Source organism: Martes martes (assembly GCF_963455335.1).
Source record: "Martes martes genome assembly, chromosome: 3".
In the NCBI taxonomy this organism is placed as follows: domain Eukaryota; kingdom Metazoa; phylum Chordata; class Mammalia; order Carnivora; family Mustelidae; genus Martes; species Martes martes.
Window position 1 is genome coordinate 164380816 of NC_137890.1, and position 27373 is coordinate 164408188.

A 27373-nucleotide genomic window follows, 5' to 3' on the forward strand; every position below is an offset into this window, starting at 1 on the left:
AACACTGATAACATATTTATTTATTTATTCATTCTACTCCCCTCTACCCCTACAAAATGATTTTTAAAAGAGTGGGAGCGTCCCTGACATTGCAGAAGCCATAGTAGTAGGTAAGGAAAGGCCTAGAATATGTATTTTGAGGGCCTGGATAGTGGAGATGCCTGCCCTTACACACAAACACCTTTTTTTTTCCTTAAAAGTCAAACACTCCCTCAAGTTAAATGATGGGTGGTTGGGTCATTACTTCTATTTTCAGCAAGTTCATAGAGAGAAGTCAGTCGAGGTGATCTGCAAGGGACAGAAATGTCAGGTGGATATTAAGTCCTTTAAGAAGTGCTCCAGAGTAGGGCACCTGGGTGGCCCATGGGGTCGAGCCTCTGCCTTCAGCTCAGGTCACGATCTCAGGGTCCTGGGATCCAGCTCCACATTAGGCTCTCTGTTCGGCGGGGAGCCTGCTTCCTCCTCTCTCTCTGCCTGCCTCTCTGCCTGCTTGTGATCTCTGTCTGTCAAATAAATAAATAAAATCTCTTTTTTTTCAGATTTTATTTATTTATTTGACAGAGAAAGATCACAAGTAGGCAGAGAGGCAGGCAGAGAGAGAGGAGGAAGCAGGGTCCCTGCTGAGCAGAAAGCCGGATGTGGGACTCGATCCCAGGACCCCGAGATCATGACCTGAGCTGAAGGCAGAGGCTTTAACCCACTCCACCCAGGCGCCCAATAAATAAAATCTTAAAAAAAAAAAAAAATCAACTAGAAAGTGTCTAAAAGTATCTCTCTCTCTCTCTCTCTTTTTTTTTTTTTTTTTTTGCCATTGTAACACTCAGATAAATTTCTGTAATTGTCTAAGTGGGAGAAGAGAGCATTATGATTAGCAACTGTACTCTCTTTTTGTTCCCCCACTGTTCTGAGTCCTCCAGCTTCTCTGATTTCTTGTTCACTCCTCAGTACACGTGCTTCCATGATTTCAATCCTCAGTTTGTTTCCAGCAGGACCCAGGCAAAGTCTTCACCGTTACCATCTCTCCCACACTTTTTATTCTGTGACTTTCCAGTCTGAGCTCCATCTAGGCATGCCACCTTCTTAGGGAAGTCTCAGGATGGATGGTTCTGCGCTCCACCTAGACCCATCCTGTTCCCCAGCTTCCACATACCCTTCCAAGTCAGTCTGGCCTAGCCTCCATCTCTGATGAATAAATCTGTGATAAAATTTGGTGCTGGCTTAATGCGCGGCTCCAAGAGGAATCCACTTGCCATAAAGAAATTCTAGAGACAGCATGATATGCTGAGACAGTGCTCATGGGGGAGGGTGGTGGCCATAAGGAAACCTGAATGTCTGCAGAGCTGTCACTAATCAGCTGTGTGGCCTTGGCCACATCACTCAACTGTTCCAAGTCCCATTTTCCTGTAAAACAAGGGAATCAAGCTTATAGGCATTTAAAAAAATATTCTTGACATTAAAGGTAGCTTTGAAAATCTGATAAAATAAATAGACCATACCCTCAGAAAAGTAAACACGGTGCCTACATATTTTTTAATATCTCAAAGGGACAATGATATGACAAAATAGGAGGTCACAGACTTTCCTCATTTCACACTCCAAAGAAGACAACAGTGTCTGTTATACTTCTCTTGGGACCTTCGTTATACAGATCAGGCTAAAGTGTAGAAAGAAGAATGGGAAGTAACAGGAGAGACTAGATTGACTTACCTAAGGGTCAAGGTGCTAATGGGGAAGATAAATAAGAATAGATCTGGGTAGATAAAATGTACTTCACCGGGGCACCTGGGTGGCCCCATTGTTAAGTGTCTGCCTTCCACTCAGGTCATGGTCCCAGGGTCGAACCCCGAATCACGGACTGCCTGCTGGGCAGGGAGACTGCTTTTCCCTCTCCCACTCCCCCCTGCTTGTGTTCCCTCTCTTGCTATGTTTCTCTCTGTCAAATAAATAAAATTTTAAAACAAAATGTACTTTACACAACTACAAATTGTTTTCTTTGCAAAGACATCATCCAAAAAGTGAAAAACAGCCTACAGAATTGGAGAAAATATTTGCAAATCATCTCTCCAACAAAGGACTTGTATTCAGAGTATACGAAAAACTCTTTCCATTTAACAATAAAAAGTCAAACAACCCAACTTAAAAATGGGCAGGAGACTTGACTAGAAAAATCCCTAACAAGGGTATGCAAATTGTCAATGAGCTCACAAGAAGATGCTCAGTATCATTAGTCATTAAGGAAATGCAAATCAAAACAAGCATGAAATACTACCAGACACCCGCTAGGGTGGCCATGATTTAAAAAAAAAAAAAAAAAAAAAAGTGGGCGACAGCCACTGTTGACGCAGATATGGAGAAATCTGAAGGCATTTACACTGATGGTGAAAATGCAAATGTGTTTCAGCAGCTATGGAAAACAATTTGGAAGGAGTTTTCTCATGCCCAAGAATTCCATTCTTAGGTATAGTCCCCAAGAAAATTGAAAACACAGAAAAAGCTGTTCACAGAAAGGCTTGTGTATGAATATTCATAGTAACATTATTTCTAATAGCCAAGGAGAAGAAACAACCCAAGTGGCCATCCTCTCATGAACACATAAGCAAAAATATTCCATACAATGGAATATTCTTCAGCCATAAAAAGGAATGAAGGATTGATACGTGCTACAATACATATGAACCTTGAAGATGTCACACCGAGCGAAGGAAGCCAGCCACAAAAGGCCACATAACGTATGATTGTATTTGTGTGAAATGTCCAGAAGGGGCAAATCCAGAGAGAGTCGAGAGGTAACTGGCTGTCGGGGGGTGAGGGAAGAGATAATGGGAAATGACCCCTAGCGGGTACCAGTTTTTTATAGGGTAAGGAGAATGTTCTGGAATTAGTGGTGATGCTTGTACAACCTTGCTAATATGCAAAAACTCACTGAACTGTATACCCTTTAAAATAATGAATTTTATTGTGTGAGAATTATATCTCAATTTTTTTAAAAGAATAGGCCAGGGATTAGAGGCAGGAGAGAAGAAATGAGGAAGACAAGGGAAGCAGCATGGGTCAGAGTTTGGGCAAAAAAGAGAAAAGAAAGTTCAAGACCCCTGCCTTGTATAAAATGTGGGACAGATGAATGGGTAAAGAGGGTTTTGGGAAAGTTTGATGTGGATTTGGGAAATATCCCACTCTCTTTTGTTGTAATCTTCAGAAATTACATATTTTTAAAAGAATTTGGAATTGGATTTGTGGGTTTGGGGATGGGATGGTGAATTGAGATTTGTTCCAAAATAATCTGCTTAGTTTTGGTTTACACATTTATTCAGTTGACAAATGTTTATTGAGCAACTGCTGAGTGCCAGGCCCCATTCTGGAAACACTGGGGTGCATTGGTGAACAAGACAGAATGAGGTGCTCTCCTCCTGGAGCTTTATAGTCTAGATGTGTGTGTGTGTGTGTGTGTGTGTGTGTGTGCGCGCGCGTGCGTGTGCACACGTGTGCAGCTCAGGCACAAGCTTGATGAAAAAATAAAAATGGGTGACCTTTTCACTAACTCCTTCGATTTAGTCAAAGATGTTTCCTGAAGGTCCACTGTGCCTGAGACGCTGAGACAGACACAGAGAGCCCCACACTTGTTGGACGCTAAAACTGGAAGGATCTTCAGTGATGACCTAATGTTGACTTCAATCTCTTCATTGTATGGAGCAGGAAACTGATAGGCAGAGGCTCAAGTAACTTGGCAAAGTTCCCCCAGTTTGCTAGTCACAGAGCTGGGATTACAGTCCCGATGTCCTAAGTCCAGGTTTAGTCAGGAGCTTTCACTTAAAAATAATGGATATGTTAATGGAAGATTGTCTATTTACTCAGTCAAGGACCTATAGTTCCTTCTGACACAATTTATTGTTCTTAATGCTGCCCCTGCCAGTTAACAATAATGAAACACCATTTTGTTTGTTGGTCTTTTTCCATTCATTCAGTTCTCAATGAAACAATGCATCCCTTCTTAATTCTGTTTTATCAGTTAACAATCATAGATTTTTTTCATTCATTCACTAAGCATAATCTTAGGCACCATGAGGAACGGCAACATTATTCAGAGAGAGCCCTGACCTCAAAAAGCTAAAAATCTAGATGAGGAAATAAGACAGAGGCACAGATAATTATGATGTGGGGTAGATCTTGATGACACTATTACATATCATGAGGTTTCAGAGGAGGGAAGTCATGTCTGTTTGAGAAAAAGAAAAGCAGAAAAATATATTCCGACTTCACAAAGCTTCAGAGGAAGAACTTCTGGAGTTCATGGAAATTGTTCAAGACTTGAAATGCAAGTTTTCTGTTTATTAAAAAAGCATAAACTATAATGGAAAATCAGCAGTTTCCGGAATTGGCTGCTGAGGCTTTGTTGAATACTTAACCCATCCTTTGGACAAATATATACAGTTCTACCCACGCTGCCCTCAGTTGGTTCCTACTTACAGTAAGATTAAAGTGCTTAAATTCTGTTTTAACTTGATACCTTCATCCTTCATGTTTTAAGTTGGCCCCTGTATCTGTGCGAGGGCCTTTTTTAAATGATAGAGTTATAGGATTTTAATGAGACTTGATAGTTTGAAATAGAATAAATGCCTTAAAAAAAAACTCAGGTTTATTAAGTTATAATTTAGGTGTAATAAAAATCATACTCTTTCAGTATGTAGTTTCCATGATTTTTGACAAATGGGATGCTTTTTATTGTGAGTCCCACAGTTAGATTAGCACAGTAAGGAGAGCCAGAACCAAATGGAAAGAAGCTGTATGACTGGAAAGCAAACATTTCCAGCATGCTCTTTACATGCATAATCTCAGTATGTCTCCTATCCCTGTAGAAAACGTGCTTTTATAATCTCTACAGATAGGAACGCTGTATTTTGGAGATGCCAAGTTTCTTGGCCAGAATCACAGACCGAAGAGGTAGCGGCTCCCAAGGAGGGGCAACTTCTGGCCTCTGTCATTCATTAGTTTAGGGATTTGGGGAAATTTCCTTGGGCCCTTTAGGGCTTTGTTTTTCTCATGTGTATAAAGGGACGTCTGGATGGGCCTTCTGGCCCCCGAACCCCTCTCATGGAGCCCCACCATCTTGGTTCACAAGTAGAAATAAAATGTCTGGCCAGCCGTGCCCCAGGGCCGAGGGTCTCAAACAAACAGCCCCAGAAGTTATAGAAACAAGTAGAAATGCCACACACGCTTGGACGGAGCCCAGCCCTCTCCCACAGACGCTCCCCCCTTTTCTTGCCAGAAGCACCTGGCACAGAGGACAAGCACAATGCCATCTAGTGGAGTTCAGGAGGCCAAAGAAACAAATGGCGAGGAAGCACGTGGGCCCTCGGTCCAGCAGAACAATGTGGCCACTGTCTTCTGTCCTGGCTTCTCTGGTCTCGTCACATCTCCACAGCCCACAAATAAAGAGATTCGAGCTGGCCGAACCACCCTCATTCTGTCAGCTTCCAGCTCTGTGGTTGCCAAAGCGTTCTTCCATCACATCACCCCATTCGCTTCCTCCTCCCACCACCCCCTCTGAGCAATCAAAGCTCATTATTGTCCAGTAGATTCGGAGGGAAGTGTAAAATAAGAGTGGAGAGCTGGGGGTAATAAATACGCCTCTTCTCTCTGCAGCGCAGAGTCAGGGAAGACCCAGTTCCAAATTCTGACTCTGCTGCCAAATGGCCGTGTGACTTGGGACACGCTACGTAATTTTTTTTTTTTTTTTTTTTTTTTTAGTTGGGACTGAAGTCAAGAAGTAAACTTTGTTTTCCGTATATTAATGTTCTCTTGGGGGGTCCCAATGCTGAAATACCTGGGGAGAAGGATTACGTCTTTCTGGCCATTTAACACCCCCGTACTTCAATCACTGTTTAAAGCAGCCTTTACCCATGTGAACCAACAGGATATCACGCCAGGTAGATGGGTCCCGTATGGTAAGAGTTTAGAGGCCATCCTAATAGGCTTAACCCTTTTCTCATTTTTGCCTATTTCTGGCCTGTTTTTCAGGGGATTTCAGTTGACATGTTCTTCTCTTAGGCCTTTAAATACATAACAGGTACTCAGCAAATGCTTGCTGATCATTTGTCAAGGAATCAACAGATAAAGTGAAAATGGCCCAAACCCAGAATGGGTGATTAAAATTTAAAAATCAAGTTTTATAGGGTTAAGTTCTCTTTGTAGTGGTGCAATGTCTGACTTTTTTTAATCCCCAAATGTCTAACTTATCCAGGGACTCAGTTTCTACTGAGGCTGAGGATTTGGAGGATGAGATTCATAATAACTCCACAATGTTCCTGCAAAGACCAAGAGAGCAGGTGCACGTAAACGCAATGTGTAAATCCTAAAGCATGGTTTCCGGGCACCTTCTACCCAATGGCACTCAGAGTTAAGGATTATATTTGCAGAGGGCATTAAGGGTGAATTGATAAGGCAGCCCAGAAGGGGTTCTCACTGCCCCAGGGATGCCAACAGCCCTAGAAATGCCTACCATCCCAGGCCCTCTAAGCTACCCGGAGGAATGAGGGAATCCAGAAGTCATCACACCTGCAATATCTGTGTGTCAAGCCACACTTCTTGAAAAGCTGTTTTAAAGTTTCATACAAGTATACAAATGTCATGGAACGATCATGCTGATGTGAGTCAATCATTTTACTTTCCCTTCACTCAATTACAATGGGGGACGCTGCCCTAGAGTAAAAAAGGCACTGCCTTATCATATAGGGGACACTGAGATAGTGATATTATTTATAAAAATAATATGATGACATATTTGGACCAATAATGAAAACAGGAATGATTTTGTCGCACAAAATAGAAAACTTTGGGTTTTTTTATTCTTGCATCATAGGGAGGCATGAGTTCATTGCTGGTATTGGTTTAACGTTTATTGCTGCCCCAGCTTTGGATCAGTGCCTTCGGAAATTCCTCTCGCCTTGCCCTTGCGGTTTCAAGGTGGCCACAAAGAGCTCCAAATGACATCCGTTTGTCCAAAGGCATCACGTGGAGTCTCTCTTTCAATGCACCAACTCCTTATCAGGAGGAAAAACACTTGCCAGAGGTCCCTGACCAAGACCCCCGTATATTTCATTGGCCAGAACTGGAACACGTGGGCACTCTCAGCACAGAGGAAGACTGAGAAAGCAAGTATCTGACCCGTTGAGCAGTGCAGTGAGCGAGTGTCAGTAAGCGAGACAGGGTTTTGAGAAGCCGATTAGTATGTGTCTGACTTATTGCTTTGCAAAGCATTTCTGCTTATAGCTCAACAGGAAAACCACGTCTTCATTTCCCAAAATTATCCAAACAAAATGACTTCCTATTATTAAAATATATAAACAATGAAAAAAAAAAAACCAGAGCATCTATGATTTCTACAACATCTCCCGACTCTCTGTAGATATTTGGCAGTTTGGTCTATAATGGTTTGCTCGGATTTCTTAAAATGGGAATTCTCACTTTCCCTCCTGAAAGTTCCTGGACTCTTTCAAATGCCTTCATGTCTTAAGTCCGCAAAGTTCCCTCATAAACTTCCTCTTTCCCCTGGTCCATCTGTGAATCTTCTCACTAATTCACATAGAAGCTTCTCATACATTTCTATCTCAACATCTTGTGAAGAAGTACTGCTTGTGATATGAGATATTAACATTATAAAATATTTTAAGGTATATATAAACTATTTTAGAATAGTATCAAAACCAATAAAAGTCTTAGAATGTATTTCACTGTTATCATATGCATGGATTCGCAAATCCAATCAGCAAGCCAAGTAAATGGCTCATAATGAAAAGCAGCAGTCTCCCGCCTCACCTGCCCCACGCTCCATTCCCACTTCTGGAGTCAATCATTTTCAGCTCCTTTACTTTTTCCTTTATGTATTTATATCTACATTCTAAATTACATGCCTTTTACAATTTTTAATTTTTTTTAAGATTTTCTTTATTTATTTGACAGACAAGAGATCACAAGTAGTCAGAGAGGCAGGCACAGAGAGAGAGGAGGAAGCAGGCTCCCCGTGGAGCAGAGAGCCCGATGTGGAGCTCGATCCCAGGACCCTGAGATCATGACCTGAGCCAAAGGCAGAGGCTTAACCCACTGAGCCACCCAGGTGCCCTGCCTTTTACAACTTTAAAAAGATTTTATTTATATATTTATTTGAGAGAGAGAGCAGGAGGGTGGGCGGAGTAGAGAGAGAGGGAGACGCAGGCTCCCTGCTGATCAACTCCCCCCACAACTGGGGGGTCCATGAAGGCTCAATCCCAGAACTCTGCGATCATGACCTGAGCTGAAGGTAGACGCTTAAGTAACTGAACTACCCAGGTGCCCCTAAATTACATGCTTAAATTGCTCTTTCTTGACTTTTTAACTCGAGACTTCCTCTGTTGGCTCTCTTCTCTTCTCCCTCATACATTCATCCGTGCCTATTTTTGTCCTCCCCCCATCACGCTCTATAGTTATGTCACGTTGTTTTTCGACACATTCTTCTTTGCATAGCATTCTGTTCTTGTTTTATTATTGCAAAATGTTCTCTTATCTCTCTAAAGGTATAAATTACCATTTTCTGAAGTTTCCTTCCACTGGTTCCCTCTCTCTCATGTTCCTCATTTGTTCCATCTCCCATTGAAGCCTTTCTTGAAAATTGTGGTGATTCTTGAATGTCCTTTACTGACACCAGAAAACTGACCAGCGGCTCTGTGAAAATAGTTTATTCATTGGTAGACCTCAGTATATCGTGGCAGATGGAGACCCATAAAAGTTGGAATCTGTCGGTTGGTGGGTTTCTCCGGAAAGGAATCATCCACTCTCCTATTGGGGCGATATTGGGGCGACAGAAAGCTGGCTGCTGAGGACTGTAGGAACGTGGTGCGGGAAGAGGGGATGGGAACTACCATTCAAAATGGAGGCTGTCACTCAATCGGCTTTAGAGTCAGTCGCCTCACCACCCCATCCCTCTGTTGAGACTGGCATGCCAGTTAGAGCTTCTCTAGAATTTCCAAGAGAAAACTCTTGTGCTCTGCTCAGGTATGCACAAGCTGCTCGAGTTAGGGCAGGGAACCTGAGAGTCTGCTCCTTAGAGATTTTTGAGGAGCTGCTTTGGTTTTGATCCCATCCACACCCCACTTCAGACATGTGGCGGCCTCTGTGCCCGGCCTTCCTGAGATGATCCTGCGGCTACAACCACTTGCTTCCGACAGGACTCTCCCCCTCCCACCCTCTCTCTGGCATATGGTTTCTGCTTTTTCTGTGCTGCCAACTCACTCACCACTTGTCCATCTGTTTTTCATTTTGCAGAATAGTGTTGACGTCACTTTCTCCTCTTACTCCTCCCTGTTCTCTTTGGCTTTTCACCACTTTTATTCCTTTATTCTCACTTCAGAGGAGTTTCGTGAAGAAGTCAAGATTAATGCGATTCAACTTGTCACGTTTAACGGAAAGCTGTGAATGTTTCACTTGTAGGTGTCCGATGTTAGCTGGGCACATGCCCACCCAGCTACTGATGTAGAGATGGGAGGGTGTTTTTAGAAACAAGAAAAATATATATATTGATATCTTTTTTTCTTTTTTAAGGTTTTATTTATTTGACAGAGACACAGCGAGAGAGAGAACACAAGCCCGGGGAGTGGGAGAAAGAGACAAAAACTTCCCCCAGAGCAGGGAACCCGATGTGGGGCTGGATCCCTGGACCCTGGGATCCTGACGTGAGCCGAAAGCCACTGCTTCACTGAGATACCAGGCACCCCTATATATTGATATCTTAGGTGAGAAAAGACTACACTTCCCAGCTTCCCTTGCACTTGCTGTGCCATGTGACTAAGTTCAGACCATTATAATGAAAGCAGAAATGACGTGTGCACTCTGGAGCCTTGGCCTTCAGGACTCAGGGCTTCTCCACCCTCCTCATTTTGTTCTCCCCGGGGGTAGCATGTGGAGGTGCAGGGGCCAGCTTCAACGGTACAGACAAGGACAACACCGGAGGGGATGGCCCATGACAAACGGAAGGAACTTTGCTTTTGGATAAACACGGCCACCATCCTGGACTGTTCACCTCCAAACAATTATGTGAGACAGAAATCCGTTTCTTCCCACCTCCGTAGTTTGCGGTCTCCCTGCTAGAGTAGCTTAGCCCCTGCTCTAATGCAACCTCCTTTGGTAGCTCCCAAAGCAAGTCTATGAATAAGCAGCAGATCTTCCGTGTGTGGTGGTTTACAAAGATAACAGAATCCCAGACCACGTTTCCCCAGATTCCGCTTCAGTCCGCCTGGTGTAAGGGGCAGAAGTCTGTTTCATTGTTTGTTTTTTAACCACTTTGATTTTTCTGATACATTGCCAAGATTATGAACCACTGACCCTGCCCGGTTTACATAAAACACTTTCCTCACATTCCCATGGTTTTCCCATTTCTCATTTATTTCCTTTGAGTCTTCATATTCTCTTCCTGATTCCTTTGTTAAAAGTCAAATGTGAATGTTATCGTACTGGACAACTATTTTTGTCTTCCCGGAATCCATTCACCCTGATTTCCTTTGGGGAACCACTTATCCTTTATTCTCTGTCCATGTGGTTCAGAAAGCCAGTGGCCCCACAATCTCCCCATCTCTAGGGCATAGGCCCTTAACCACAGAGCCCAGGCGAGTCAGCATATTCCAACCTCTTGACCACAAGGATGTGTTCAGGGATTGGACACATGATCCAAGTCAGTTCAATAAGACCCAATTCTAGGGAAAAGAGCAGATCTTTTTCCTTTGGGAGTGCTGACCTGGTAGTATGTGCGCCGGCAGCTGCCAGTGCCTGTCTGACCACTTTGAAGGGAGTTGGACACAGTGGTGAGAAGAGAGGTGGAGCAGGACTGAGTTCTGACGATATCATTTGAGCATCTGGATCCATGCCTGAACCCCTAGACTCTTTAAAGATTATTTATTTATTTTTTTATTTGACAGAGAGAGAAATCACAAGTACCCCTAGACTCTTTAGCTATGTAACTCAAATTTCTTTTATTAGGAGGGAGAGAGTGCTATTAGGTATATATTAGGTATATATATGTATATAGTATATATGTATAATTATATGTAATATATATGCGATACATCATGCTTTAGTTGTATTATATTATGTATGTATACATACATAATAATACTTTCATATTTATATACACATACGTATAGCATAATTATAAAATTAACTATAAATTTCAAAAGAGAACATACAGAACATTTCTAAGGGGATGAAAAGGTAACGTTTTAGAAATAGTTTCAAAAAGAATAATCATTAGATCAATATATCTAAGATATCACTCTTTTGTTTAATTAGTATCGGAGGTAGTATTATCTCCGAATTTTCATGAAGCTCCTACAAACAGACCTTTGAGCAGATGTGCAAATGTCTATGTTATAGAGTCAATAATTTTCTAGTTTCAGTTCTACACTCCATTCTAGAGTTTGTTTGTGTAGGTCTGAGCCAGTTTTGCAGTCATTATAAGGCAATTTAAAAGAAAATGTGTAAAAATATATAAAGATCTCCTGGATATCAGCAGTACAGATTTTCTGAGTTAAAGGGAACTGGTAGATTTAATGTGTTCATAACAACATGATTTGGAAGCAGAATTTGCTTGCTGACCTCAGGAAAATTAAAGTTGGCGTGATGGGTTGAACTTGTCATCACTTTCCAGTATTTTATATTCAAAGTACAGAGCCTATTTGTGGCAGAATTATGGTGTCCCGCCACCCCCAAAACCATTCTCACCCTCCTCTGGGGTCCACAAACTGAATCAGGTCAGCCTCCTGGTTTTATATACCCTCCGAACTAAGAGTGGTTTTAGCTTTAAATGGTTAAAGAAAGATCAAAAGAAGACTATTTCATGAAAATTACATGAAATTCAAAACTCCATGTCCATAAATAGAGTTTTATTGGAACACAGCCACGTTCATTCATTAATTATGTACAGCTACTTTTGCACTATAATGAGGGAGTGAGTAGTTACTGGGTAAGATATTTCCTGTCCTGGTCTTGATGGGAAAGTTTGCTAAGCCCTGCCATAGAGAACGGAAAGTCAGTTGTTACTTTCCCAGCCTTATTTGTAGCTGGGTGTGACCCACGGGACCCATTTCTGACCAATGAGATATCAAGCAGAGTTTGCCAGAGGGATTCTGTGAAAGATAGCAAGGATTCTAAAAAAGTCAAAGAAGAGAGCCGACACCTTTCGCCTTCCTGCCTTCAACAGACATGTAGTGGCTGAAGGTGTGGTGGTCCTTTTTGCCTCCATGATAAAACAAGCATGAGGTTGACCTTTCTTTCTGCTGTTTCACTGGTTATGTTGGTCAAAGATCTAATGCTTTCCTGAGTCTCTGGAGTTGGAATTGATTTGAAGCAATCTAGAGCTTTTCTAAATCTAGTCTCAAGAATAGTCACTGTGGAAAGAATAATTTAAACAGATGCTTCTCATGGGAAACTTTCTGTTTCTTTAGGAATTTGATTGTGGTCACGTAACTCTGGATTCCAGTTGAGGGGAGTTCAACTTCAGCCTAAGTTTAATCTGCCAAGGTACTTGAAGTGGGAAGGATATAAAAACAAATTTTATTTTATTTTATTTTTATTTATTTTTTTTTTTAGATTTTATTTATTTATTTGACAGACAGAGATCACAAGTAGGCAGAGAGGCAGGCAGAGAGAGAGGAGGAAGCAGGCTCCCTGCTGAGCAGAGAGCCCGATGCGGGACTCGATCCCAGGACCCTGGGATCATGACCTGAGCCGAAAGCAGAGGCTTTAACCCACTGAGCCACCCAGGTTCCCTTATTTTATTTTTTTAAGAGTTTATTTGTGTGTTTTTTTTTTTAAGATTTTATTTATTTGACAGAGAGAGAGATCACAAGTAAGCAGAGAGGCATGCAGAGAAAGGGGGGAAGCAGGCTCCCCGCTGAGCAGAGAGCCCGATGTGGGACTCGATCCCAGGACCCTGAGATCATGACCTGAGCTGAAGGCAGAGGTTTAACCACTGAGCCACCCAGGCGCCCTAAAAACAAAACTTAAAACTATGTTTCAACGGGCACCTGGGTGGCTCAGTTGGTTGAGGATCTGCCTTAGGCTCAGGTCATGATCCCTGCATTCTGAGATTGAGTCCCACATCAGGCTCCCTGTTCCATGGGGAGTCTGCTTCTCCCTCTGGCTCTGTCTTTCCCCCTGCTCATTCTCTCTCTCTCAAATAAGTATATAAAATTTTTTAAAAATCCTGTTACTCTAAAAAAAAAACTATTTCAAGATTAAATGTGCTCATTTAACTGTGGCAAAGATGTAAAAGTATCAATGATCGCTAGTTTCTTTTGTTTGTTTGTTTTTAAGCAGGCTCCATGCCCCTTGTGGAGCCCAATGTGGGGCTCATGCTCCTGACCCTGAGATCAAGACCTGAACTGAGATCAAGAGTCAGAGGTTTAACCGACTGAGCCACCCAGGCGCTCCAATGATTGCTAGTTTCTACTACTCAATGGATCGTCTGTGCAGGAGAGATAATTTTATTATTGTAAGTGAATGCTCAAAATTTTATGTTCTTATATTCAATTCTCATTTTTATTAAATTTCACGTGATGAATAAGATTCTCAAATCTCCAAAACAATTATTCCATCTATGGTCCTTTCAGGAACAAGGCATAAAAAGTAAATAAGATTTAAACATATATGTATATATATATATATTTTTAAGGTTTTATTTATTTATTTGAGAGAGAGAGAATGAGAGAGAGAGCATGAAAGGAGAGAGGTCAGCGGGAGAAGCAGACTCCCTGCTGAACAGGGAGCCCGATGTGGGACTTGATCCCAGGACTACAGTATCATGACCTGGGCTGAAGGCAGTCGCCCAACCAACTGAGCCACCCAGGCACCCCTATATGTATATTTTTAACAAGTAAAAGGTAGGGGGGAAAAATAAACACTTAAAGTTTATGTAAGATTAGGGCATTTCCTAACATTTCAGATTTCTGTTTCAGGGTCTGATCATCCCTTCATTAAAAATATTTTAGAAATCATGGGGTGCCTGGGTGGCTCAGTGGGTTAAGCTTCTGCCTTCGGCTCAGGTGATGATCTCAGGGTCCTGGGATCAAAACCCACATCGGGCTCTCTGCTTAGCGGGGAGCCTGCTTCTCCCTCTCTCTCTACCTGCTGCTCTGCCTACTTGTGATTCTCTCTCTCTCTCGGTCCAATAAATAAAATAAAATCTTTAAAAAATATATTTTAGAAATCCATTACAGGAGAACATAACTTCTCCTTGAAGAGGAAGAAACTGAAGCCCAGAAGAGTCAGTCACATTCACACATACCCACAACCCTCTCCACAGGACCCAGACTCGTAGGGAATAGTCACTGTCATTCGTTTCGAGGCCACTCACACAGGACAGTGCATTCAGGAGAATTCATGACAAAATCTCCCTCAAATATATGGAGACCTCCCAGAGCCTTGAGACTGTCACTCACATGGAACTCACAGAAACTGAGACATTTCAGTGTATCATATGCTTACAGAGCTGAGTTGGATATTCATTTTCCAAAAATTAGTTTAAAAGCTGCTCTCTAGTACATTTAAAAAAAAAAATGCTTCCCTGTCATCTCGCCCAAAGGTAGACAGAGCGGCTAGCTGTGCCCGCCACACCAGGGCCATGTGGTATTGTGCCTTTCTGCCTGAGGCGGGGGGAGTCCCACTTGGTCTAGACTTAGGGGGCTTCCCAGGATGGAAGCTTTCACTGCTAAAGGCAGGAAAGTCTGGGGCCAGCTGTGACAAGTTGGTCACCCTTATCCTGACTCCTCTGCCTAAGCTTTCCCTTGGTGCTCATCTAAGCCTTCTTTTACCTTCTAAGCCTCAATGGCTTCTGCTCCCTCCAGGGCTCCCCCCAGATTCCCCGCTGGAATGCCTCTCTTCACAGGGCCGCGACTCCTGGCTCGTGCTGCTCCTGTGACCCTCATTTTCCTCACTCTCCAATGAGATCGTTTTCTGATTATGGGCCCAGATCGGGCAGTGCATGGGGCCTGCAGCTTGGTTCTTTTCACCAAGTCGGTGCTTGATCACGATCGTCCAGCTGAGGGGCACCTGGGGGTGGTTTAGTTAAGCATCAGCCTTCAGCTCAGGTCACAATCCGGAGTCCTGGGATCGAGACCCACATGGGGCTCCGTGCTCAGCGGGAGGTCTGCTTCTCCCCCTGCCTCTGCTCTTCCCCCCTGCTGGTGTTCTCACTCCTCTCTCTCTCTCTCGCTCGCTCTCAAATGAATAAATAAAAAAATCTTAAAAAAAAAAAAAGATCATCCAGCTGACTGGGAAGACATCAGAATGACTGGGCCCCGCGCATCTTCTTCCTCACAGGACCCAGACTTCTTGCATTTACTGGCAAAAACACACCTAGCAGCCCCAGCCTCCAGCCCTCCATGAGAATCTTTGAATCGCCGGGAGATGCAGGAAATTCCAGCTGAATCTAGTAACCACAAACAAAGCTGAAAGCAATTCTTCAGTGGATTCTTGCCAAAGAATCCTGGCAGAGACTATCCCTGATGGAACTCCGTGAATGAGCAGAAAACACATTACATACCCAGACAGAGGATCAGACCAAAGCTTCTGCATCCCTGTTTCACAGAAACGAGAGCCCAGAGCAAAGAGAAATCCCGGGCGGGATGGAAGAGAAATTTCTCCTTTGAAATAATGGCCCTGGGGCAGTGTCTAAGCCTATCAAGATGTGGAAAAGGAAATAACCCTCACAGGGAAGTTAGGCCGAAAGGATGTGGTGAGAGCTTCAGAGCGATTCCAAAGTTCAGTCTCCACAGCTCCTTATGAAAAGCGTATTTCTCCAGCCACAAATGACCAGCAGGGCACACTGCTTTGCATACACTCTGTCATCTTCAACACGGAAACTCAGCTTCGTAGCCAAATCATCCTGACGGTGTGTTTCACGAACTCTTCAACAGGAACAGTGGAAACAGACAGACGTGCTCAGATTTGGACAAACACAATTCTAGCACTGTTGTCATTTGCCTGTTTGACCTGTGGATCGTTGCTATAATATCATGCATCAACTTGGCATAGTAACGGGGGCAGAAAGGGTTTTCTGCAAATCCCATAACTTTCAGCTAAGATCTTTGATGGTCCAGCTGTCTACTTAGGTGGAGTCATGACGGTAATAAGACATCAGCAAAGAGCCTAATCATGCCGGCTCGGTAAGGCTAAGGGAAGGGTGAACTTCTACCGCAGGACTCACTCTCTCACTACCAGGAAGGGACCCATAGGAGGACAAAGTCTTCCTTCGGCAGGATACCCTTTCCGAGAGAACATCTCTCTTGGGCCGTCCCAGACGTGTTCCTGTCATCGTCACTGAAAAGAAGACACTTTGGGACAAGGGCACACCGTGGAGTGAACTGGGAAAGGTCTTTGACCATCACGTGTATAATGGTGAGATGTCTGCCTCTTCCTGCCTCCTCTGAGCAGGGTCCTTGCTTCCTGTTCAACTTTTCCCTACTTCCACTGTCCTTGACCTTACCTCTGATAGAAAGTGAGAGTTCCTTAGTTGCTTCCTGAAATTCAACGTTTCCCTTTGCTTCCTTTTATTTTTCTTTTTCCTGGACTGTGGGAAAAGCAGAAACCAATGTGCAGAGAAAAAGCTAAACTATAGAAGAAGGTGGAAAAGGGGAGGCGTGTGGGTGGAACGTCTGATCAAGGTGGTCCCTGGTTGAGAAGGTCATTCCTCCCTCTGAAACTGCTTTTAAGACCCGGATTGGCTTGGGTCCTGGTTTGGAATAGTGTGTTGCTTCCAGCAGAAATATCACGGACTGTCACTGTGTCACACTTCCTGCATTTATTTGCAATAATGGCACTAAGTTCAAACGCCTAAATGTTATTCAAAATATAAATCAAATGCATCTTTAAAAGTATAGCTAGCTCCCAAACAAGCCACATTCTCTTTTCTTCCCCATGATTTAAATTTTCCTTTATTTGGGTATTCTTATTTCAATAACAGCCATGCAGATGTATCTACATATCCATGACTCTATGACTTAACATTCTAGATTTACAGGTTCAATGTTATCTTAAAGTTAAGTGAATTTGAAATGACAAATTATATGATCCTGCTGTCATGGAGTCAAGCAATCTAAGAGCGATCACAGCATTCCTTTCCTTCAGCATTACACAGAAGATGTCATGCCAGGTCAAACTGAAGATCACATTTCCTTTCCATCTAGAGTGTTTAAAGTTGTTGCTGGTGAACTGGAAGAGGCAGGCAAGTAGAGGTCAAACCAAAGACGTTTCTTCTTAAATTTGGAACATGCGGCAACTGTTTTATAAAGAAAACTTTTAAGAGGTACTCGGAAATACACACATACATATACACGAGAGAAAGAAAATCAAATTTTTTTTAACAAGGATGGTTTTTAGATTTTATTTATTTTTTAGAGAGAGAGAGAGAGAGAGAGAGAGCACGTGCACAAGCTGGGCCGGGGTGGGAGGGGCAGAGGGGGAAGCAGGCTCCCCGCTGAGTAGGGAGCCCAATGTGGGACTCATCCTAGGACCCCGGGATCATGACCTGAGTCGAAGACAGACACTTAACCGACTGAGCCACCCAGGTGCCCAAAATAAAATTAGTTTAAAAAGACAGTTTGGAGAAATGAGCTTACCCCAGCTGATGCCTCATGCAGTCACAGCTACAATCAATCAATTAATCAGTCAATACCTTAAGCTAGACAGGTGTTCTTAAGCTAACGTTTTAAATGTTTAACTTGGACAATAAATATTAGCCCACTTATGAAACTTTTTTACCCGTCCTTCCGAGGGTGGCCACAACACTTTGCCATCTCACAACTGGTTCTCAGGGTTGTTCTCGGCGCGGGGGGTGGGGGGCTCCTGTGCCTATTGGGTCTGTGTGTGTATGTGTGCTGGGGTTGGGGAGAGGCAGCAGTGTTTGGAAATGTTGATAGCTTTAAAACAGAATCACCAGCAGATGGAACCATAAAGAACCTTTGCGGTCATGTTCCACCTTCTCATTCCATAGGTCAATTTCACTTCCCCGAGTTAGTGACAGAGATGGTGGATACCCCAGGGCTCCTGAGCCCTACGTCCAAAGCATGGGCCCTGGCTAGAGGCCCTGGCATCACATCTGAACTCCACCACCACCATGAGGGTTATCTCGAGCAAAGTTCTTAGCCCCTCTGAACTCCAATTCTTTATGGGATAAAAATAGTACTGACCTCCCAGGGCTATTTTAAGAGTTAAATGTCATAATGTACTTAAAGTCCCTAGTTCTGTATCTGGCACATTGAAGGTGGTTAATAAATATTAATGGTTTTTATAGGATAATATATACTTAGTATTAACCATAGTTTTGTTTCTTTATTTACATTTATTTATTTATTCTAACTACAGTATTAATAAAATACTGGGAAAAATTAAAGTCAAGCACTATTTTTACACAATAATAACTCAGCATTTTCTTTATTTTTTTTTTTAAAGATTGTATTTATTTATTTATTTGACTCAGAGAGAGAGAGAGAGAGAGAAAGAGAACACAAGAAGGGGATGTGGCAGAGGGAGAAGGAGAAGCAGACTTCCCACACAACAGGTAGAGCCCAGTGCAGGACTCAATCCCAGGACCCAGAGATCATGACCTGAGCTGAAAACAGATGCTTAACCAATTGAGCCACCCAGGCAATCTCAGCATGTTTAGCCAATAAAATATCTTAAAAGAGTATTGAAAACCCCTATTATGATAACAGACACCAGAAACACCAACAGGTCTCAAAAATCCAAGTGTAAACTTTGCCATCCCAAACGCCTGCATCCAAAGGAGGCAATTTCACTCCTGACATATAAAAAAAGAAATTGAGTTTTTAGCTTCTTCTGTTATTTTGCCAAGTGTATGACTGACTCGAGTGTACAAAGCCACTTTATTGAGATGTAATTCACATATCATAAAATCCTCGCATTCGAAGAAGGGCATTTGGGAGTTTTGGGTATATTTGCAGTGTGTGACAGCCATCACAACAACCCAATTGCAGAACATTTTCATCACCCAAAAAGAAACCCCAAACCTACTAGCAGCGATTCACTTGATTTGGAATCTATCCATTCTTCTACCAGTTTTTGAACATTTCCGTATCTGACAAGTTGCACTCCTATTTCCACCACGGCCCCTCCCTGGCTTGTTTCCTCTTCCTGCCCTCTGCTCCTTTCATCTGGCACATCTGCACTTTTCGGTTAGCCCTGCCCCTGCTTTGTTTTGTCTTTTCTCTCATGGAGAGCATCTCCAGGCCTGGCTCTTCAGCAGAGAATCTGTAATGCTCACAACACCACCGCAATTCCCTTGCCTGAATCCATCCCCAGGTTCGAGTGCCTCCAGCCTTGGTAAGGCGTGGGCAGGAAAACCATCCCACTCAGCCAAAACACCACGCCCACACAGTTACCACTCTGGCACAAAACACATGTATTGGTCAAAACTTTAGAAACCAAGAGCTTTTTAAAAGCACACGGCAACACTTCCAAAACAGAAAATGTAAAAATTCACCATCTCCTAAAAAGATGTTAACAAGAAATAAACTGTTATTTCACAGTTTTGAGCCATATAAAGAAGGAGACCACTTCAATAAATGTCTCCAGTTTTTATTTAGAGAATGAAACTGTTTCTTAGGAACACCATGCCTAAAGGCCACTGTGATGCTGAAGAAATATCCATAGCAATTTATGTTTTCCATATACTACGGGAGACAGTCATTTGAACCCTATGCATGTCCAGAGGAATACAAGGGAGGATGGCAGAGGAAAAAGAAGTCTACGGATAAATCTCCATCTCCCGCTGGATGTTATTACCATGAGAGAACAAGGGCCAGGCAGAGACCATAGAGACAGAGTGAAATGGGACCTTAGAGATCATTCACTCCTAAGAAGAAGGAGTCCAGGTCACCCAGCCAGTTAGTGGAGGACCAGAAGCTAAAGGATTATTTGAAACAGAAGCCCCTGGAAGGTAGAAAAAAATAGCACAGTTGTGTTTTCTGGTTGTCTCTGCATGACTGTACCCCACACTGGACAGTTGGAATCCAACCAGAAAGACCAAAGGCTCCAAGCGAGTCTGGAAACGGAGGAGGGGAGAATTACATGGCTCTTGGGAATACAAGAAGGTCAGATTTATCTTTATTCTCAAGAGAGCCTAAGAAAATTCTTAACCAGAATCTAACAGCTGTAAAAAATAAAATGAAATAAAATAAAAAAGCACCCAGCTGAATGATGCTAGAGCCAGAATGGGGTTAGGGCTGCCAGCAAGGTGACAGACAGAAGATTTGCTTCCACCTCTGAGTAACGGGACTGCTCTGACCTATATTAATGGTCACAACGTGACTGAGAGGGAAAAATCCTCTGCGGCTCTGTCTCTCATGGGGACATAAAGCACCTTGCCTCATCCTGCTGCTCCATACACAAGGCTCTAGTGGCTTAGCTTGTTGCTGAAAACCTTGGACGTTCCCCAGTGCACATCCCCAAAATAGCTCTTGCGGAAGGGAAAAATCAACAATGCGGCGGACCAGTCTCAAAAAAGAAAAATGTTCCAGGTCCCAAGAAGACAGAGCTCGCTTCGGAGTTGTTAAATCGCTTTTCGGAGTATCTTTAATCACGCTCCACGTTTGGACACTTCGGTTTTACGGGAGGATTCACAGGTGGGTTCATCAACAATCGAAGAGCCGTATCTCCTCCTGCTCCATCAGGGTAGAGGAATCTGATCATGGAGTCGGTGTCAAGCCACGTTAAGCCGCTGGGGTTCAACTGCTCCACCCGCAGAAGGACTCATGCCAGACACAAAGCCCCTTCTGGCCCTAGAACTTGACTTCTACTGACACAGTCTATCAAACGTCTGAGTTAGAGCCATAAGCGTTCGCTGAGAGCGCGCCGGAGGCCTGCGCTCCGTCGGGGGCGGGATCCAACCAAGCAACTCTAACCGGACACAGACTGCACCAACGCGGAACCCATCCCGTGAGCAAACTGTGGACGGAGTTAGACCTTCGCCTCCCCATACATGCTGTGAAGGCACTAGGCTGGGACTATTTGGGAAGGATTAAGTAAAATAACTGACATATAAGGTATTTGACAAATCCCTTGGTTTTAAATATAAAAAACTGCTTCAGTATTTGCCATCCCAGAGAAACTGGCACAACCAGTTGGTTATACAGTAGTTGCCTTGTTCTTGTTGTTGTTTTCCTTTACAAAGATATACAAATTCTATTTGAAGTAACTCTTCCAGCCCCAGAAAGACATTTTATCACTTAGTTAAAAAAGACCGATACTCGGTGCCTGGGTGGCTTCAGTGGGTTAAAGCCTCTGCCTTCGGCTCAGTCATGATCTCAGGGTCCTGGGATGGAGTCCCGCATCCGGCTCTCTGCTCAGCGAGGAGCCTGCTTCCTCCTGTCTCTCTCTCTCTGCCTGCCTCTCTGTCTACTTGTGATCTCTGTCTGTCAAATAAATAAATAAAATCTTAACAAAATAAAAATAAAAAGATACAGTATGAGAACTGGCAATCATGGGCTACTGGAAAACAACAATGAACAAACCAATCAACACATCCCATGCACAGTATCTCTTCTCTGAGGAAAAGAAGACAGAGTAAAGGCACCCGAAATGCATTTTCCTATTGGTTACAAACCTCGGTAATTTGCATTGTGGGTGCGGTGGCTTGGAAGAGATGCCAAGTTACAGAAGTGTGGACACTGCATCTCAATTCCAACTTCTGTGCTTCCCAGGACAGAAGTGTGTGCCTTCTGCTGAAGGAAGGGATTGTGCTTTTAAAGCTATGCACACAAGAAACGCTTACCCATCGTCCCTGAAGTACATATACTTTGTCTCCATAGTCCTAGTGAAGGGTTTTGACAAGTCATGTAGCATCCCTTGCCTGGTTCCCCTGGGGAACACAGCAAAACTGGCTGGCCTTTCTAAGTACCGAAGCTGCAACCTTCAATGTGAGCATAATTGACTTAGCTGGATACGGATAATTTCAATCCTTCTAGCTGCGAGACAAAGGAAATGACTCAGCCTGTGCCCACTGTGCAAGAGAAAACAGGAGACAGAAATGTCCAAATCAAATCATAAGTGCACATTTTCTCAAGGCAATTAGCTCAGTTTCTCTTACTGTGTCCTGGGGTTATTTTTCTTGTTGTTGCTATTTTTGCTTTGCTGTTTAAATTTTATGTGCAATTGCAGAGTAGATGAGAATCTTTAAAACAGAGGCGCACTCTGTCACACTGCGTTAGCGAATACCATGTATGGCCCACATTTGTGCTATAGCAAAAATTCATGTCCAAATCTTCATCTGCAATCTCTAGGACTATAAAGGAACTTCCTACTATGCTTTGACTTTGAAAGGACTTCTGGTTGGATTAAGACCTCTGGAGACCCAAAGAAAGAAAAAGAGATAAAAATCCCTAATTTGTACCTAAAAATAAGATTTTTACAGATGCCAAAATTAAAGTTGCTGATATCTGGATTTTAGAAATGGCAAAATTCGAGATAAATTGATCAGAGCAAAACTTTTCCCATTTTTAGTGTCTGTTTTACTACATGTGGGCTTTAACTGCTTCCTAGATGATCCAGCTGATGCTGGGGGTGGCGGTCAGCTTGGCCCCCATTACCAAGTAGGAGATTAAACATCACACCTTCATGAAAGAAAGCATGTGAAATCACCATTATGCGTCATAAGCGCTTAACAAACTTCTCTAAAGGAATGAAATTCATGCTTTAAAAAAAAAAATTTTTTTTTTATTTGCCCGGTCCAAATTCATGTTTGTTTGTTTGTTTTTAAGATTTTATTTATTTATTTATTTATTTATTTGTTAGAGAGAGAGAGAGAAAGCGCGCAAGCAGGCAGAGTGGCAGGCAGAGGCAGAGAGAGAAGCAGGCTCCCTGCCGAGCAAGGAGCCCGATGCAGGACTCGATCCCAGGACCCTGGGATCACGACCCGAGCTGAAGGCAGCGGCTTAACCAACTGATCCACACAGGAGTTGCCATGGGTTTTTTAATAACTTAAAAGTCTTTAGTTGTGGTGGTTAATTGGCCTTACGAAGACTGACCCCTAACCAGCTAGGGTATGTCATTTTCCATAAATGGTGCTCCTTTATGCCTTGCTAGTATTGAATAATACCAAAAAAGGATTTACAGTCCAATTTTCTGCATCTGTTGAAAACAGGTTGTGCCCTATTCTCTGCTTTGATTATAAAATTGGTCTAATTTGAAGGCCACGGGTCAGTGGACTCCAGGATTGCTCAACCAGCGTGAAGCCAGAGTGATGCTGGCCAAAACAACCTCAAATGGAACCATCGGGGAGGTTCACTTTTTCCTCTGTGAAATGCTTTCCTCCTCAAGACGTTACCCAGCATGATTTTGTCTGTCTGATGCTGAACACAGTTCAGGCTCTGGCCCAGGGCTTGACGTTTTAACATCAGAGGCCTGCAGATCTATTACTAGTAAGTTAGAACTCAGTGAAGGTGTCCTCAAATACTCAGAGGGCAGCACGGAGAGAAGCAACAAGCAGCAGTGGAGATCATTTGGAAACCAGACATTCTTCTTCCTTAAGGCAATTGACAAGACTTAAACTAACTTCCTTACTTGTCAATTACCTTTCTAAGACAAACAGACCCAGCACATTCTCCCCTTCTGAAAGGGGCTCTTGTCTATAATAGGTTCGTCCTATTGTAAATAAAGCTTTAAAAATTCTTCACCTTAAGGCAAAGATGTTTGTGGGTTCATCTATAAATACATTCAGTAAACAAGCACTTATCTTGTGCGGGACCCAGGCACTAGGGAGAGGTCAGTGAACAGGAGGAACAGGGTTCCCACTCCCGCGGACCAGACAACTCTAACTGGACACTTTACAACTGGAGAGGACACTTTCTTTCATAGCTGGTCTCACTCAAAGAGGCCATTTGGGAAAGAAATTAAAACCATTTCTAATACCATGAAAACCTTTTGGAATTTTAATGTTCTAAAGCACGTCTCCCAAAAGACCTTCTTGTCTATACAGCAAATGAACATATAGCAAATGAACATTTGCTCAGAAGAATTTCTGAGCAAATGACAAGCATGAACATTTCTAAGCATGAATAGAAATGGGGAGACATGCTCTCATCCACATGGGTTTCCAGATGGTAGATTCATCCTGTTTCAAAACCTGCACAGAAATTCTGCACTATTGTATAAAAATGCGTTGGGTGAGATGACCTAAAGGATCAAGTTATCTAACTCTGAAAAGTAATGTTATTCACCCAAAAAATTCTCTGTTCAAGCCAGAAAAAAAAAAAAATGATCTCCTCTAGCTCGGTATGGAAAATTAGTTTACACACTGTCTCCTAAGTGTTTCAGCTGTGCTAAACAAGAGCTGTGATACTTCGTGAAAACACCACGTTCAATTCTTGTGATTTTTGTAAAAGGGTCTAATTATTTTTTGAAAAAAATTTTTTAAGCACACGAATAATCCTAAACCTTTTCTTAACTCAGGAAATGCTTGTACCTTCCCTAATGAGGATTATCCAAAGGGTCATGGTCCTCTCCCTCCTTCTACAGTCACCCACTGTATTTTTATCTCACACAGATACACATCAACATTTGTCACCATAAATAATACTTTTCGGTTGTAATTTTGATTCCAGAGTGAAAGAAAAAAAAAATCCTTATTTAAAATGATGTATCCTCCAATGGGATGTTCTCTTGTCCTCTGTACGCCTTCTAAGAGGTCAGTTATCTAAAAATGAGAGTTTCGTGCTCGGGGATGCCGTACTTCCTTTTGTGGGCCTCAAATAGATTCCTCAGCTCTTCCATATAGGTCTGATGCAACTCCTCAATCTGCTCTGGGCTTGGGTGCAGGGTCTGAGGCACAGGGATTGGACGGCCAACTGCAAAAAGAGAGAATGCATCTGAAGTAAGGAAATGAAACCACTCCCCCTGCACCAGCTGCCTCTCGCGGTCAGCCCGGGAGAGAGAGATCGGCCAATCAGAATCCGCCTGCTCCAATCCCTGGTTCATTTCACTGGCTGCCTCCAAGAGTCACACCATCCCATTGGAGAACCAATAAAGAACTTTCCTTCTCCGCAGTAGCTGCAGTGGGAGGCCCCTGGTGGTTTTGACTCTGAGTCAAGTGAACTACTGGGCTGAGCACAGCTGTGAGATAAGAGGGCATAGCTGTGTACGCACGTCACCAGCCCTGTCCCTCTGGTACGGCTGGCGGCCGGGCCACAGTGCCCTATTGTGACCGACTGCGAAGTCTTGAGTCATCAGGCATCCGCCCTCTCCTCTCTTTTTAATGTCATTCTAAAAAATTTAAGGAATGTGTATCTTCACAGCTAAGAATCCGTATTAGAAAACACACACAATCTCGAGTCCCACTGTTTGCTAAGAGTGGAAAACAAAACCAAGCAGAAGTCTCCGTAGGAAATTTCTTAAGTAAACCACAGAATGTTCATGCAACAGAATCCTAGGCAGCAGTTTTTTAAAAAATGAAATTATATGTGTACACACACACACACACACATATCGAGGTCTAAAATGTAAGAGGGGGGGGGACGTTGTGAAATAATACAGTAGGATCCTATTTATGAAAAGATATTTATATACCAAGGTGCATCATAAGCTTTAGTGCATTTAAAAATCTAGAAAGAGAGACTAATAACCATTACTTCTAGGAAGGAAGGAAGGTAGAGGTGGGAGGCTTTTCACTTTATCCGTATTATAGGAATTTCCTACAATGAAAATGCATTTGTGTTTTACCTGTAATTAAAAATGAGCTAATTATTATTTAACCTGGCAACTCTATACATATTTAAAAAGGTGTTTAGGAGCACCTGGGTGGCTCAGTAGGTTAAGCCACTATCTTTGTCTCAGGTCATGATCTTAGGGTCCTGGGATGCAGCCCCGCACCAGGCTCTCTGCTCAGCAGGGAGCCTGCTTCCCCCTCTGCCTCTCTGCCTGCCTCTCTACTTGTGATCTCTCTGTCAAATAAAGAAATAAAATCTTTTTTTTTTTAAGCGTCTTCTAAAAAGATGTTTAGATTGTGTCTCAGACTGTTTGAAACTACAAGATACAGGTGGCTTTGGCACCTGCTTTCCTGGGTCCTCCCAGCTCACTTCAACCCCTGCTGCTTACCGATGCCAAGAGCTGAAAACCTACAGATGTTCAGTGACCTGCTGGGCAGCAAACAGCTTCTCTATTCCCCTCTATTAACTTGGGCATGAGGCCAAGTGGGGCCGTAGGTACTAGAATGGAACTCAGAGGGGAGAGAGGAGGTTTCCTCTGGCCTACCCTAGGATGTTCCATGCTACATCCAAGGTTCAAATCCATGTCAGTAACAGAAGGTGGTGAGTTAAGAGAAAATCAAGCAAATGTTAAGCCACAGAGAAAGAAGGAAGTGATAAATGAAATCAGTATGGGAGCTAAGGGGGCACAGAGCAGAGTGATGTATGTATATATAATATATATATGTTATATATATGAAATACATTTTGTTATATATAACAAAATGTATCATTAAGAAGATTATCTATCTAATGTTGCAGTAAGGAGATATATACAGACATACATGGTAGATACATATCGCCTTATTGGAATATTAATATTCTCCAATTGCTAAGTTTTTAAACAGATCCAGCCTCAAGAATCTCCCATATAGTTCTCTTTTGATAGCCTGAATGTCAAATTTACATAGAGTAGACATCAGTCCTTTGTAACCCAACAGAAAGAACTGAAACTGTCTTGGGTCAGTTGTGGTTGGAAATACAGAAGAGGAGAGGCTAATGGGGTGATGAGGTGGAACAGGAAGGAGCTGGTACAAGATAAAGACCACTAGACTAGACCAGCACACTGAGCTCGGCAGTAGCTTCCTCTCTGGTCTTACACGTGCATAGGATAAAAAAGTAGAACTCAGTGATCTCAAAGCCTCCTCCTCACTCTGACCTTTTTGTTTCAAGAAAAAAAAAAAAACCTGAGATATCTACATGTGAATTGAGAATCTATTAGGCAATAGCAATCTACTAGCAAATTCACAGTTTTATAGAACTAGCTTCTGTTAAGTGAAATTGACGAAAAAGGTTGAGTGCAACTATTCAGAGTGGGAGTGGGGGGGCCTCAGAAAGAGACTTAGAGGTCTGAGAAGATGAAGTGTGTTGTTCCCAGCTTAATTAAGACTCATGAATTCTGAATTATTAATTAAGTCTTACTTCCTATGAAAGAAGGAACTACTTCCTCATTGCATACAGCTAATTTCAATCCTGTTCTTTTCTTAATCATGGGCTCACTATATTTCAGACGGTTCTTCCGGAGAGCTCAAACATGCCCATGACTTCTCCCTTTAAAGTGTGAGATGGGCAGTATCATCCTTGCCCTTTTCTTGTTTACC

The 27373-nt window shown here is 42.8% G+C and overlaps 1 protein-coding gene across 1 annotated transcript in view; it reads right to left on the bottom strand.

Annotated features, from left to right (window-relative positions):
* Nucleotides 1–22825: 22825 nt before the first annotated feature.
* MOGAT1 (monoacylglycerol O-acyltransferase 1) overlaps nt 22826–27373 on the bottom strand; it is a 35899-nt gene continuing 31351 nt past the window's right edge. The window contains exon 6 of the mRNA XM_080799549.1: nt 22826–24878. Within this exon, the coding sequence (XP_080655675.1) occupies nt 24724–24878 (155 nt within the window). The 3' untranslated portion in view covers nt 22826–24723. The remainder of the gene's footprint in view (nt 24879–27373) is intronic.